The 16,531-nt window shown below is 46.5% G+C and overlaps 1 protein-coding gene and 1 pseudogene across 3 annotated transcripts in view; one reads left to right on the plus strand and one right to left on the minus strand.

Moving 5' to 3' along the window:
* The window catches only part of LOC140203175 (cytochrome P450 2K1-like), a 210,827-nt pseudogene that overhangs the window by 63,349 nt on the left and 130,947 nt on the right, over positions 1 to 16,531 (minus strand).
* The window catches only part of LOC140203171 (cytochrome P450 2K1-like), a 42,613-nt gene that overhangs the window by 4,565 nt on the left and 21,517 nt on the right, over positions 1 to 16,531 (plus strand). For all 3 annotated transcript variants that reach the window (XM_072269080.1, XM_072269081.1, XM_072269082.1), the window contains exons 2-3: positions 6,213 to 6,375; positions 8,597 to 8,746. In XM_072269080.1, the coding sequence (XP_072125181.1) occupies positions 6,213 to 6,375; positions 8,597 to 8,746 (313 nt within the window). The remainder of the gene's footprint in view (positions 1 to 6,212; positions 6,376 to 8,596; positions 8,747 to 16,531) is intronic.

A 16,531-nucleotide genomic window follows, 5' to 3' on the forward strand; every position in this document is an offset into this window, starting at 1 on the left:
GCCCAGGTCCAGCATCCTAGTCCTGTTCCTTGATCTTCAGTGTCTGTGTCTTGCATTTGGGTCCACCACCAGCGCCCCCCATTATGATAATGATAGCACATGCTCTCTAATCAGGCAACCTTCTGGTAAACCTCGTCTGCACCCTCTCCAAAGGCTCAACATCCCTCCAATAATGGGGCAAGCAGAACTGAATGCAATGCAGGCTAACTAGAGTTTCATAAAGCTGCAAAGTAACTTCTAGAACTTTGAACTGAATGCTTCGACTTACAAAGGCAAGTATGCCATCTGCCATCTTAACCATTCTGAAGACCTATGTCGCCACTTTCAGGGAGCAAAGAACTTGCACCCCAAGATCCCTCTTCTCATCAATACCAATAAGGGTCTTGCCGTTCATAGCGTACCCACCCCTCGCAATTTAAATGTAAAGAAATAATGAAGGTTCCGGCATCTGCAGTATTCCTGTTGTTAATGAAGGTTCCGGTTCTGGTGAAGAAGATGGTGCCAGCATACAACGTGACCAATAGCGTTGTCCTTCAGACAATTCACAAAACTATTTATTTTACTCCTTCTATCAAATATGATTATTTTATAAAGCTAAGTGCAATTGGAACCTGTGATTTACATTTTGATGGCGTCTTTTTGGGTCGATTAAACAATCTGCTGCTTTTTCATCTCTGAAGGAGGTCGGTCAGGTTTGCAGAATGTGTGGTCTGTATGCCAAGAAACACCGCGGAGAGTTTAAAAAGGCAGGTTGCTACCTACGGCTGTCTTTTGGATCGGGACTACCGAGCGTCGCGGGAGCTGAATTCAGAAGGAAAGCAGTTTTTTTAAAAAACTTCTTCGAGTGCAAGAAGGACGAGACTGCGCAGGCGCATCACGTCAACAGAACAGTGCGGAGAGTTTAAAAAGGAGACCACCCTTTCCAGCGGGCAGCTGTCAGAGCGGGCAACGGAGTGAGTGGGAGCAGGGTGTAGGGCTTTGGCTTCCACGGGCTTCAGCGGTAAACGGGAAGAGGCGAGAGCGAAGCACCAACTCTTTTTTTCTCCCCACCACCCCACCCCACTTCGCGAATCGGCCCGGACAGACAGGAACAGCTGGGCTCTCACAGCTAACGGTACGAACTAACGGTTTAAAAAGTACGTCAGTTTAGATTTCCAGAAGTTCGGAAGGAAGCTAAGAAGCAGGATCTCCAGGGTTGTAATCTCGGGATTATTACCTGTACCACGTGCTAGCGAGGGCAAGAATAGTAGGGGCAGGCAGATGAATGCGTGGCTGAGAGACTGGTGCAGGGGGCAGGGCTTCAGATTCTTGGATAATTGGGATCTCTTCCCGGGGTAGTATGACCTGTTCAAAAATGACAGGTTGTACCTGAACCCGAAGGGGACCAATATCCTGGCGGGAAAGTTTAATAGTGCTGTTAGGGAGGGTTTAAACTAATTCGGCAGGGGGATGGGAACCGGAATGACAGAGCAGAGGAAGGGGAAAACAGAAATAAATCTAAGATAGTGAGCAGTAAGGATGTCAGGAAAGACAGGCAAATTTGTAGCCATTGGGATGAGTTGCAGTGCAATAAAGTTGCAATGAAATAAGGTTGCAGTGAAATCAAATCGAGAAGTACCAAATACTAGTCTTAAGGTGTTATACTTAAATGCACACAGCATAAGGAATACGGTGGATGATCGTGTGGTACAGCTGCAGATTGGCACATATGATATTGTGGCATTCACTGAGACCTGACTAAAGGATGCATGTCTCTGGGAGCTGAATGTCCAATGGTACACGGTGTATCGGAAGGATAGGAGGGTAGGCAGAGGGGGGAGGCGTGGCTTTATTGGTAAGAAATGATATTAAATCATTAGAAAGAAGTGATATACGATCGGAAGGTGCGGCATCTTTACGGGTTGAGCTAAGAAATTGCAGGGGTAAAAGGACCCTGATGGCAGTTATTTATAGGGCTCCAAACAGCTGCAGAGATGTGGACTACAAATTACAACAGGAAATAGAAAAGACTTGTCAGAAGGGCAGTGTTATGATAATTGTGGGGGATTTTAAGATGCGAGTGGATTGGGAAAAATCAGGTCGGCACTGGATCTCAAGAGAGAGAATTTGTAGAATGTCTGCGAGATAGCTTTTTAGAACAGCTTGTTGTTGAGCCCACTAGGGGATTGGCTGTACTGGATTGGATATTGTGTAATGAACCAGAGGTGATTAGAGAGATTGAGGTGAAGGAACCCTTAAGAGGCAGTGATCATAACATGATTGAGTTCACTGGGAAATTTGAAAAAGAGAAGCTGAAATCTGATGTGTCGATATTTCAGTGGAGTAAAGGAAATTACAGTGGCATGAGAGAGGAACTGAGCAAAGTTGACTGGAAAGGGACACTGGCGGGAAAGACGCAGAGCAGCAGTGGCTGGAGTTTATGCCAGAAGTTAGGAAGGTGCAAGACAGGTATATTCCAAGAAAGAATAAATTTTCGAGTGGAAGAAGGTTGCAACCGTGGTTAACAAGAGAAATCAAAGCCAAAGTTAAAGCAAAGGAGAGGGCATACAGGGAAGCAAAAATTAGTGGGAAGACAGAGGATTGGGAAGTTTTTAAAACCTTACAAAAGGAAACCAAGAAGGTCATTAAGAGGGAAAAGATTAACTGTGAAATGAAGCTAGCAAATAATATCAAAGAGGATACTAAAAGCTTTTTCAAGTATATAAAGAGTACAAGACAGGTGAGAGTAGATATAGGAACGATAGAAAATGATGCTGGAGAAATTGTAATGGGAGATAAGGAGATGGCAGAGGAACTGAACGAGTATTTTGAATCAGTCTTCACTGAGGAAGACATCAGCAGTATAGCGGACACTCAAGGGTGGCAGGGAAGAGAAGTGTGCACAGTCACAATTATGACAGAGAAAGTACTCAGGAAGCTGAATAGTCTGAAGGTAGATAAATCTCCCGGACCAGATGGAATGCACCCGCATGTTCAGAAGGAAGTAGCTGTTGAGATTGTGGAGGCATTAGCGATGATCTTTCAAAAGTCGATAGATTCTGGCATGGTTCCGGAGAACTGGAAGACTGCAAATGTCACTCCGCTATCTAAGAAGGGGGCAAGGAAGCAAAAAGGAAATTATAGACCTGTTAGCTTGATATCGGTGGTTGGGAAGTTGTTGGAGTCGATTGTCAAGGATGAGGTTACAGAGTACCTGGAGGCATATGACAAGATAGGCACAACTCAGCATGGATTCCTTAAAGGAAAATCCTGCGTAACGAACCTATTACAAATTTTTGAGGAAATTACCAGTAGGCTAGACAGGGGAGATGCAGTGGATGTTGAATGTTTGGATTTTCAGAAGGCCTTTGTCAAGGTGCCACACATGAGGCTACTTAACAAGAGCCCATGGAATTACGGGGAAGTTACATACGTGAATAGAGCGTTGGCTGATTGGCAGGAAACAGAGAGTGGGAATAAAGGGATCCTATTCTGGTTGGCTGCCGGTTACCAGTGCTGTTCCACAGGGGTCCGTATCGTGGCTGCTTCTTTTAACATTGTACATCAACGATTTGGATTATGGAATAGATGGCTTTGTGACTAAGTTTGCTGACGATACGAAGATAGGTGGAGGGGCCAGTAGTGCTGAGGAAACGGAGAGTCTGCAGAGAGACTTGGATAGATTGGAAGAATGGGCAAAGAAGTGGCAAATGAAGTACAATGTTGGAAAGTGTATGGTTATGCACTTTGGCAGAAATAATAAACGGGCAGACTATTATTTCAATGGGGAAAGAATTCAAAGTTCGGAGATGCAACGGGACTTGGGAGTCCTCGTACAGGATACCCTTAAGGTTAACCTCCAGGTTGAATCAGTAATGAAGAAGGCGAATGCAATCTTGGCAATCATTTCCAGAGGAAAAGAGTATAGGAGCAGGGATGTGATGTTGAGGCCTTATAAGGCGCTGGTGAGACCTCACTTGGAGTACCGTGGGCAGTTTTGGTCTCCTTATTTAAGAAAGGATGCGCTGACGTTGGAGACGGTACAGAGAAGATTCACTAGAATGATTCCGGGAATGAGAGGTTTAACATATGAGGAACGTTTGTCCGCTCTTGGACTGTATTCCTTGGAGTTTAGAAGAATGAGGGGAGACCTCATAGCAACATTCCGAATGTTGAAAGGCATGGACAGAGTGGATGTGACAAAGTTGTTTCCCATGATGGGGAAGTCTAGTACAAAAGGGCATGACTTAAGGATTGAAAGGCGCCCATTCAGAACAGAAAAGCGAAGACATTTTTTTAGTCAGAGGGTGGTGAATCTATGGAATTTGTTGCCACGGGCAGCAGTGGAGGCCAAGTCATTGGGTGTATTGAAGGCAGAGGTTGATAGGTATTTGAGTAGCCAGGGCATCAAAGGTTATGGTGAGAAGTCGGCGGAGTGGGACTAAATGGGAGAATGGATCAGCTCAGGATTCAATGGCGGAGCAGGCTCAATGGGCTGAATGGCCGACTTCTGCTCCTTTGTCTTATGGTCTAAACCTGGAGACTTGGTACGAGCCAATGATCGACTCCATTTCTGGCTGCTTTTAGAGGACCCTGCAGTTCATGTTGTATGTATTTCTGGTTTCTGGTTACTTCTCTTGTTTGTGATTTGATTCCTTTCTTATTGCTATTTTGTGTGATTTTCATCAGGGTAGACTGTCTCTCTGGCTTGCAAGCAATGAACTACACAGTGCTACATGGAACTAAACTGAATTTTCCTGGACTGTCTCAAGGATGCTGTGGTTTTGATCTGTCATATTCTGTGTTTTTCCCTTGTTCTTTGCCATTTGATCTTTTGTTCTGCATTGGGTGTTTGATGTTTTCTTTGACCGGGTTCCATGGTATTTCCTTCTTTCGTGGCTGTCTGTGGGAATACAAATCTCAGGGTTGTATACTGTATGCATACCTTGATAATAAATGTACTTTGAACTTTGAACTTTAAAGATTGTAAACATTTGAAATATAAATATTATAAACTTCGAAAAAAATAAAAAGCCCGGGTATTTCAGGTTTAAGAGGATAGAATTACTCAGAGCCCATGAAGGATATAGAGGTGGCAAAAGGCAGCTGAAGCAGGGAATTTGGAAGAGCAAAGGAGTCATGGAATATCCTTGTTTTAAGTCTAATTATAAAACACTTTGGGTTGCCGTGGTAGCATACTGGTTCATATATCACAGCTCAGGGAATCGGAGTTCAGAGTTCAGTTCCGACACTGTCTATAAGGAGTATGTATGTCCTCCCCGTGAGGAGCGTGGGATTCCTCAGGATGCTCTGGTTTTCTTCCACAGCCCAAAGATGTACAGGTCAGGGCATTCATTGGTCATTACAGATTGTCCTGTGATGAGGCTAGGGTTAACTAGGAGCATTGCTGAGCAGTGAGGCTTGTTGCACCAGAAGGGCTTGTTCTGCGCTGTATCTCTAAAGAAATAAACAAACAAACAACCAAACTAATAAATAAATAAAATGAAGACCTTCAACTGCCCTTAATGGTGGGAGCAAGTATAGAGGAGTGTTAGGAATGAATGACGTACACTCAGTGGACACTTTGCCTGGTACAGGAGTGGGACCCAGTGTGATCTTCTGCTGCTGTAGCCCATCCACTTCAAGGTTCAACATGCTGTGCGTTCGGAAGTGCTTTTCTGCTCACCACTGTTGTAATATGTGGTTATCTGAGTTATTGTCATCTTCTTGTCAGCTTGAATAAGTTTGGCCATTATCCTCTGTCCTCTCTCATTAACAGTTTGTTTTTACCCACAGAACTGCCACTCACTGGGAGTTTTGTTCACTGTTTGCACCATTCGCTGTAAACTCTACAGACCTTTGTGCATGAAAATCCCAGAAAATCAGCAGCTTCTGAGATGCTCAAAACACCCTGTCTAGTGCCAACAATTATTCCATGGTCAAAGTCACTTATTTCTTCCCCATTCTGATTTTTGCACTGAACAACAAATGAACCTCTTGACGATGTCTGCATGCATTTATGAACTGAGTTGCTGCCACATGATTGGCTGATTAGATGTTTGCATTAATGAGGTGTCTGTGTGTACTTAATATAGTGGCCACTGAGTGTCGTTCCTGGGCTGTACACTAGTGGCCATTTCTGATGAAGTGATAATATAACTGAATATAAAAAAACAAGGATTTAATTGTTTAATTAATGAATTGATGATATAAATGTGTTCCTGCTATTTCAGCTGTCTGAGAAATATGGTCCAATCTTCACCATCAAGCTTGGGATGATGAGAGCTGTGGTTCTGGCTGGCTACAAGACAGTGAAGGATGCTCTTATCAACCATCCAGATCAGTTTGCAGGAAGACCCCACATCCAAATATTTGATGACTTAACACAGGGTTTCGGTAACTATCGACATCATTATTATCAAACCAAGTTACATTTGGTTGCATCCTCATTCTGCTCAGTTCAGTTCTTGTTGGAGGCTTGTTATTCTGAAGTGTAAAGCTTGCAATGGTCTCAGACACAACATGAACACACAAGATTAGGCAGGTACTGAAACTCCAGAGTAATACACACAAAGTACTAGAGGAACTCAGCGGGGCAGGCAGCACCTACAGAGAGGAATAAAGAGTCAATATTTCAAGCCGAGGCCCTTAATTGTGACTGGAAAGAAAGGGGGTAGAAGCCAAAACAAGAAGCTGGAGTGAGGGGAAGGAGTACAAGATGGAAGGTGACAGGTGAAGTCAATTGAGGGGAAGGTGGGTGGATGGGGAAAGAGTGCGGTTGAAGTGAGAAGCTGGGGGGTAAAAGTGAAACCAGGTGAGGGGGAGATTTGGTAGGTCGAGGAGAGGTAGGTTGGATGGTGTGAGAAGCTGGGAGCATCTTCAAATGTCCTTGCAATCGTTTGCAAATTCTGCTTAATATAATCTCATTATACCCAGGTAATTTATCCCTGCGGAAATTTTCATTGGTGTACAGAGGGAGTGTGGTACTATTGGGGGGTGAAATGACTCACCAAGCTGGACTTCCACAATAAAAGATCGTGTGGCCATATTTTAAAGAATTTATTCTGCCTGTTATCTTTGCCAGTGTTGATCCCAGTAACAACACACATGCAGGTTATTGGGATCATAGGCTACCATAATTTACCCCTAGTATAGGCATGTGATTGGACAGTCATGATCTAGAAAGTTATATGGCAATCAAAGAACAGAGGCTGTTTCTTGGTGTTTGGTGTAAGTATGTTGTATTGCAGGCCATGAACTAATTAAATATAAAAGAAAACTTCTTACTGCAATGAGTCAAAGACAATGGAAAAAGACAAACCAGATGTCTTTGTTCCAGCCATGTGGTAGAAGCAATGGATGCTGACATTTTGTGAGACTGTTCTGCAACCTCCATTTTGTGAACTGGTTCTGCTCAGATGTAGCTGGATCAAACCACTTAGAAGTGAACAAATAAAGCACCTGCGAGCTCATTTCCAAATAAGACATTGTTTGTGAGATGCTCGTATATAACACCTTTCAGCCTTGTATTCATCAACCGGTCACAGCGGCTCCATGCAGTGGGTCATCCCCCTCAACAGTCTCCAAAGCTATGATTGAGGGTAAAGGCCACAGGGGTAATCTGTGGCTGCCCATTTCCTTTCCTTCTCCTGGTAGTCACCCAGGTAATGTACTCCTGAATCCAAGGGGTGACGAACTTCCTGCAGCTCCTATCTGTGACTTCCATATGAGTCAAAGGTCAGCGAGCTGCAGCTGCGGCTCCAGTTGCTTATCATGTTCTATCAGGACCTGCAACTCAGTGCACCTGGGTGCAGATATGGTTATCCAGCAGCGGGATGGACTCCCAGAATTCCCACATTTCACACACAGAACAAAACACAGCCCTGGAGCCATTCTTGCCGCACTAACTGGGCCCTTAAATATGAGGAATGAAGAATAAAGAAATAGGAAAAGAAACTTATCAGCCTGATATCACATAAGTCCAATGAGCCAATGGCACTCCAACACTGGCCCACTCATACAATGACCACTCTGCTTGCTCCTACCTTATTATTCACCTTCCTAATGAATCCCATTCACTGATTGGATGCAACCAGCTCCGAAATCTGCCATGAAGCTCTACTGTTTCGTAAGCTTCAGCCACATACCAAAATGATATCACTGCTTCCTCGCGTGCTCCTCCTCACCGGTTGGGTGCAGCTTTGGGAGGGAGGGAAGAATAAAATTCATGACTTAAATTGTTGGCCTGGGTTACCATTGTTTATTTAATTAATTATTTGTTGAGCCACATTGCGGAACAGGCTTTTCCGGCCCACGTGATCACAGAGAGAAGTTATAAACTCCTTACAGGCAATGGTGGGAAATGAACCCCGGTCACCTGTTCTGCAAAACCTTATGCTAACCATACACTACCGTGCTGCCGCATTGATATTTGTGTTGAGAAGTTAAAATAAAAGCTCCAAATTAATTAAGAGTTGAGTACTGAATTGCCTAACGTGAGTCTGGTAGCGATAGGTCACCACTATAACTCCATTAGATAGAAAGCATATTTCCTCATGTTTGATCAGTTTTCATTTGGGTAGCAGGTTGCATTGACAACTTGTCTGAATAATTATAGGCATCGCTTTCAGTAACGAGGAATCGTGGAGGCAAATGCGAAGGTTCACCATTTCCACTCTACAGCACTTTGGGATGGGCAAGAAAACTAGTGAAGATAAAATCATTGAAGAAGCCCATTTCCTGATAAAAATGTTTGAATCTCATAAAGGTAAGTCCAAGTGAGTAAACTTAAAAAGCATAGAACATAGAACACTGCTGTAAAGGCCCTTCAGCCCACAATATTGTGTTGTCCTTTTCACCTACTGTAAGATTATTAATCTAAACCTTCCCTCTGACATAGCTCTCCATTTTTGATCGTCCATGCTCCGATCTACGATTTTCCTAAATGTCTCTGATATATCTGTCTCCACCAGCACTTTTCATGCACTCACCACTCTCTGTGTGAATACTTACTAACATCTCCTCTGTATCCATCAATCACCTTAAATTTATCCCCTTGTAGTGGTGTGCTGCACACAGCGCTAGAATAACCACACGGAGTCGGTGAGTTGGAGTTGCGATAAAGAGATTTATTCAAACTTCGCGGTCTGCTTTAAAGCCTTCCCGTTCCCGCACTCCCTGGGGTGGGACTACTGTGGGGAATGCACATTCGCAGCCTCCCCCTCCTGTCTTCTCCTATCATTTTGGATGTACCCCTCCCCCTCCAACTTTCAAATCCCTTACTCAGTCTTCCTTCAGTTAGTCCTGACGAAGGGTCTCGGCCTGAAACGTCGACTGCACCTCTTCCTACAGATGCTGCCTGGCCTGCTGCGTTCACCAGCAACTTTGATGTGTGTTGCTTGAATTTCCAGCCACTGCAGAATTCCTGTTGTTTACCCTTCCCACGTACGGGTTCTTCCCCCTACTGGTGAAGATGGCCTGGCACCCTTTTTGGGGCCGGCCCTCTGCCTGCGCGCGCTGTTTCGTGAGCCGGTTCGTGTGTGCTAGAAAGTGGGTCGCCACATAACCGCACCCCCCCCCCCCCCGCCCAGAACCGGCGATACCTCCCCCAATGTCCACAGTCTGGATCGGCCTCTGTTTCGGAGGTCTTGCCCTGCGCCGCTGTGCCTGAGCCTGGACCGGCTGCGCCAAGTCCACATGGGCCGGTTTGAGTCGGTCCACCTTGAAAACCTTCTCTCTCCCCCCAATGTCCAGCATGAACGTGGACCCGTTGTTCCTGATTGCCTTAAACGGCCCTTCATAGGGTCGCTGTAGCGGTGTCCGGTGTCCGCTCCGTCGTACAAAAAGAAACTTACAATTCTTCAGGTCTTTGGGTACGCAGGTCGCGCTCTGTCCGTGCTGTGAAGTGGGTATGGGCGCCAGGTTACCAAGCCTCTCCCGTCGTCTGTCCAGGACTGCTGTGGGTTCTTCCTCTTGCCCCCTTGGGGCTGGTATGAACTCTCCTGGGACGACCAGGGGTGCGCCGTACACCAACTCGGCCGACGAGGTGTGCAGATCCTCCTTGGGCGCCGTGCGAATTCCGAGCAGGACCCAGGGAAGTTTGTCCACCCAGTTAGGCCCTTCCAGGCGGGCCATGAGAGCCGACTTCAGGTGACGGTCCGTTTGACTGTGGGTGGTAGGCAGTTGTGTGGTGTAGCTGTGATGCTAAAAGGCTGGCCGTAGCTGACCATAGTCTGGAGGTGAACTGGGCGCCCCTGTCGGAGGTAATGTGGGCCGGTACCCCGAAGCGTACTACCCAGGTTGCGATCAGTGCTCGGGCGCAGGATTCGGAGGTGATGTCGGTGAGCGGGACCGCCTCTGGCCATCTCGTGAACCGGTCTATCATAGTTAGGAGGTACCACGCTCCTCACGACACTGGCAGGGGCCCCACGATATCCACATGAATGTGGTCGAACCTCCGGCGGGTGGGTTCAAACTGCTGCGGCGGGGCTTTGGTGTGCCGCTGCACCTTGGCCGTTTGGCACTGCATGCATGATTTGGCCCATTCACTGACCTGTTTACGAAGCCCATGCCACACGAACCTGCTGGCGACCAGCCGGACGGTTGTCCTGATGGAGGGGTGCGCTAAGTTGTGAATGGACTCGAAAACCCGCCGGCGCCAGGCTGCTGGGACGACGGGGCAGGGTTGGCCGGTAGCTACGTTACACAGTAGGGTCCTCTCACCTGGGCCTACGGGGAGGTCTTGGAGCTGCAAACCGGAAACCACTGTCCTGTAACTAGGGATCCCCTCGTCTGCCTGCTGTGCCTCCGCCAGCACTGCATAGTCCACCCCCTGGGACAGGGCCTGTATGGTAGGTCTGGATAGTGCGTCCGCCACGACGTTGTCCTTTCCTGAGACATGCCGGATGTCTGTGTGTGTACTCGGAGATGTAGGACAGATGTCGCTGCTGGCGGGACGACCAGGGTCGGACACCTTCGTGAACGCAAAGGTAAGCGATTTGTGGTCTGTAAACGCGGTGAAGGGCCTACCTTTTAAGAAGTACCTGAAATGCCGGATTGCCAGGTATAGTGCCAATAGCTCCCGGTCGAAAGCACTGTATTTGAGTTCGGGTGGTCGTAGGTGTTTGCTGAAGAACGCCAGGGGTTGCCAGCGATCCTCGATGAGTTGTTCCAGCACTCCCCCGACTGCTGTGTTGGATGCGTCTACCGTGAGGGCAGTAGGGACGTCCGTTCTGGGGTGCACTAGCATCGCGGTGTTTGCCAAGGCTTCTTTGGTTTTAACGAAAGCGGCCGTGTCCTCTTCGTCCCAGGTAATGTCCTTGCCCTTACCCAACATCAGAGTGAACAGGGGGCGCATGGTTCGGGCTGCTGAATGGAGGAAACGGTGGTAGAAATTCACCATACCCACGAATTCCTGCAGGCCTTTGATTGTGTTGGGTCGGGGGGAGTGGCGGACCGCGTCTACCTTGGCAGGCAGAGGAGTTGCTCCGTCTTTAGTAATCCTGTGGCCCAGGAAGTCGATGGTGTCGAGTCCGAACTGGCATTTGGCCGGGTTGATGGTAAGGCTGAATTCACTCAGGCGGGAGTAGGGCTGGCGGAGGTGGGACAGATGCTCTTGACGGCTACTACTGGCTACGAGGATGTCGTCCAAATAGATGAATGCAAAGTCCAGGTCACATCCCACCGCGTCCATCAGCCGCTGCATTAGTCTGTGCGGCATTCTTTAGACAAAATGGCATTTGGAGGAATTCGAAAAGTCCAAACGGGGTGATGAGTGCTGATTTGGGGATGTCGTCAGTATGTACCGGGATTTGATGGTATCCCCGGACGAGGTCTACCTTGGAAAAGATCCTTGCGCCTTGTTTGTTTGCTGCGAAGTCTTGAATGTGCGGCACAGGGTAGCGGTCTGGCGTTGTAGCCTCGTTCAGTCTGCGGTAGTCACCGCATGGCCTCCAGCCCCCGTTGCCTTGGGACCATGTGCAGGGGGGAGGCCCATGGGCTGTCGGACCGTCGTATGATCCCCATTTCCTCCATCTTCTTGAACTCCTCCTTCGCCAGTCGGAGCTTGTCCGGGGGAAGCCTTCGAGCACCGGCGTGGAGGGGTGGTCCCTGAGTCGGGATGTGGTGCTGTACTCCGTGTCTGGGCATGGCTGCCATGAACTGCGGTGTCAGTACTGATGGGAAATCCGCCAGGACCCTGGTGAATTCATCGTCGGACAGCGTGATGGAGTCCAAGGGTGGGGCTGGCAACTTTGCTTCACCTAGGGAGAACGTTTGAAAAGTCTTAGCGTGGACTAATCTCTTCCCTTGCAGGTCGACCAGCAGGCTGTGGGCTCGCAGAAAATCCGCCCCCAGGAGTGGTTGGGCCACGGCGGCCAGTGTGAAGTCCCACGTGAACCGGCTGGAGCTGAACTGTAGCCGCACCGTGTGGGTGCCGTAGGTTCGTATTGTGCTGCCATTTGCGGTCCTCAGGGTTGGTCCGTGTTCTCTGTTGTGGGTGTCGTAACTCGTTGGAGGTAAAACGTTGATCTCCGCTCCGGTGTCGACCAAAAAGCGGCGTCCCGACTGCTTGTCCCAGACGTACAGGAGGCTGTCCTGATGGCCAGCCGCCGTAGCGATCGGCGGCGGCTGAGCCTTGGCGTTTCCCGGGAATTTGCAGGGTGGTCTACAGCGGCGGGCCTCTGTGCCCCACCACTGGTGGTAGAAGCACCATCGTTCGTTGGGCTCTGCTGCCGGGCCTGGTCTGGTCTGTCGTTGGGCACGTGGCTTGATGATCTGTGCGACGGATGACCCTCTCTCCTCCTTGGCATTCCACAGCACATCTGCCCGGGCCGCCACCTCCCGGGGGTTGCTGAAATCTGCGTCGGACAGCAGCAGGCATATGTCCTCGGGCAGTTGCTCTAGGAACGCCTGCTCAAACATGAGGCAGGGTTTGTGTCCTTCAGCCAGGGCCCGCATTTCGTTCATTAATGCCGACGGCGGCCTGTCTCCCAAACCATCCAGGTGCATTAAGCGGCGTGCTCGTTCGCGCCGTGAGAGTCCAAAAGTCCTTATGAGCAGTGCTTTGAATGCTGTGTATTTCCCGTTCTCCGGAGGCGACAATATAATCTCCTCAACTTGTGCAGCAGTCTCCTGGTCGAGGGAGCTCTGCACGTAGTAGTAGCGAGTGGACTCCGAGGTTATCTGCCGAATGTGAAATTGTGCTTCTGCCTGTTCGAACCACAGACGGGTCCTCAGCGGCCAAAAGCTTGGCAGTTGTAACGAAACTGCGTGAACAGATTTGGCGTCGGTCATTTCTGGCCCAAATATTGTTTGGGCCGTCGGGGTCACCAAATGTAGCGGTGTGTTACACACAACGCAAGAATAACCACAGGGAGTCGGTGAGTTGGAGTTGCGATAAAGAGATTTATTCAAACTTCGCGGCCTGCTTTAAAGCCTTCCCGTTCCCGCACTCCCTGGGGCGGGACTGCTGTGGGGAATGCACATTCGCAGACCCTTCCCACGTACGGGTTCTTCCCCCTGCTGGTGAAGATGGCCTGGCGCCCTTTTTGGGGCCGGCCCTCTGCCTGCGCGCGCCGTTTCGTGAGCCGCTTCGTGTGTGCTAGAAAGTGGGTCGCCACATCCCCTCATATTAGCCATTTCCACACTGGGACAAAGTCTCTGGCTGTCCACTCAATCAACGTCTCTTGCAAACCTCCATCAAGTCACCTCCCATCTTCCTTCACTCCAAAAACAAACCCCCTAGCTCATTCAGTCTATCCGCAGTAGAATGGGAAGCAGTGTATTTCATCTGTGTATTAAAAAGTACCAGAAATTCGTATTCCAGAAAAAGCTCTTGGTGTCTCAGTGCGTGCTTGCTCAGCCTTCAGCTCACTGGTTACTGATCTGACTGATGTCTGTCTTTGTACTAAACATTGCTGCCAAAGTCATGAGCTGGACATCAACAAGAAGAGTCAATTCAGGGTACTTAATAAAGAGTTGAAAGTTCAAATGTATTGCCCAAGTACATTATGTCAGCAGATAGTACCCTGAGAGTCGTTTTCCTTCAGACGTTCACAATAGAACAATGAAATACAATAGAATCAATGAAAAACAACACTCAAACAAATACTGACAAACAACCAATGATGCAAATTGGGTAAATATAAACAGATAATACATAATAATAATAATAAATAGCCACAACTGGAAAAATAGCAGCAATGATAATATTCACGATGATTAGTATAAAAAAATTACTTGCTTTCATCCATAACTATTAATACATATCAATAATTTTCTGAAATATCCTGAAATAAGTGCCCAAATTTCAGAAAATATGTAAAACATATCCCTTACCTTAAGGAGAAATCACAAATGATGCCCTGTTATCAAAATATCATCCTATTAATTGGTTATAAACTATATATAAAATTGTAACATGGTGCATCTCGCATCTAGTCACCACAAACATATAACCACAATATACTTACAAAAGAGTAGTAAGGATGCCATAAGGGTATGAAAGGATATAACTGATAATAGATTCTGTAGTTCTAAATTCAGCCTGACGGAAAAACATTAATCTTTCATGTTGTTAGATTGACTACCAAAAATCACTTGATTCATGATTAATAGAAGCTCTTAATATATATAAACTACACACCCAATACTTGTGAAATTTCTACAGCATCTGATGAAGCATTGGCGTACCATAACTACCCTGTCCATTAATAACCAAAAAAGAACAACTACCGTTATCAAAATAAATGGAGGGCGTCTCACTAAGCCACCATGGTTCTGTCCAGCTTTAATTCTGCCCTCTAATTTACTGAATCGTATGAAAATAGGGTATGAAATCAGAGACAACCAAACAAATTATACCTTTGCACACCTATATTTATTTCCTGCGGAGCATGAAGAAAGCTCACCTCTGTCCCAGGATATTGATGGAACTTTACCACTGTACTGTTGAGAGCATACTCACCAACTGCATCTCAGTGTGGTATGGCAATTGCCCAATATCGGTCCACAAAGCACTCCAGCATGTGGTGAAAACTGCCCAGTGGATTATCGGCACCCAGTTGCCCACCATTGAGAACATCTACCATAAACGCTGCCTGGGCAGGGCGAAAAACATTATCAGGGATGCATCTCCCCCTAACCATGGCCTCTGAAATGGTAGGCGCTACAGGAGCCTCTGCCCCCGCACCAGTAGGCACAGGAAGAGCTTCTTCCCTGAGGCTGTGACACTGCTGAACCTCTCATCACAGCACTAAGCAGTACTGCATCCGTATTGTACTGTCTCAAGTACTTTTATATTTGTGTGCTGTAGCACGTTTTTTATTCACAGTTATTTTGTAAATAACACTATTCTTTGCATTTCTGGTCAGATGCTAAATGCATTTCATGGGCTTTGCATCTGTACTCGGCACAATGACAATAAAGTTGAATCTAAAAAAAAATCTAAAATATATAGACAATTTGAAATTACACGCTCCTTCATCAGTAAAGCTAAAAGAATTATTTGAAATAGTAGAAATATTTTCTAAAGATATAAACATGAACTTTGGAGTAGATAAGTACAGAACATTAAACATGAAGGGAGATGCAAAAGAGCTAGAAGAATATAAAACAATACAACCGATGGAGGAATATGAAACATATAAGTATCTAGGCTATCAACAAGCAAAGAAAATAGATCACAGTGTGATAAAGGGAAAACTTTCTACAGAATTTACTTCCAGGCTTAAAAAAGTCTGCCATAGTAAAAATATAACAAAAGCAATTAACACTTTCTCCATACCCATATTAATATATTGTTTTGGCATAATATTGGTCTGAAACTAATCTAGAAACTTAACAAAGAAACATAAGACTTGAAATGACAAATTTTGGAAACACAACAAACACTCAAACACACTTAGATTAACACTATCTTGTACAGAAGGAGGAAGAGGAATAACAGATATTAAAAAATTATACAACAGTCAGATAAAACTTTTAAGGATATATTTTCATCAACAACAACATGTTGTAGCAATATATGGAAGCATATGCAATTCTGATAAGAAGTACACACCACTAAACTTAAATGAAAGCACAACCCAGAAAAATAAAGAAATTATCAGTACAGAAGAAAAGGTTAACTATTGTCCGTATCTAGGAGATGCACCTTTAGCAGCAATTACAGTCTTGAGCCTGTGTGGATAGGTCTATATCAGCTTTGCACATCTGGACACTGCAACTTTTCCCATTCTTCTTTACAAAACTGCTCAAGCTCTGTCAGACTGCATGTGGATTGTGAGTGAACAGCCCTTTTCAAGTCCAGCCACAAAAGCTCATTTGGATTGAGGTCTGGACTCTAATTTGACCATTCAGGACATTAACTTGGTTGTTTTTAAGCCATTCCTCTGTAGCTATGATTTTATGTTTGGGGTCATTGTCTTGCTGGAAAGCAAATCTTCTCCCAAGTCGCAGTTCTTTTGCAGACTGCATCAAGTTTTCCTCTAGGATCTCCCTGTATTTTGCTGCATTCATTTTACACTCTACTTTCACAAGCATTCCAGGGCCT

Source organism: Mobula birostris, chromosome 9, assembly GCF_030028105.1.
Source record: "Mobula birostris isolate sMobBir1 chromosome 9, sMobBir1.hap1, whole genome shotgun sequence".
NCBI lineage: Eukaryota > Metazoa > Chordata > Chondrichthyes > Myliobatiformes > Myliobatidae > Mobula > Mobula birostris.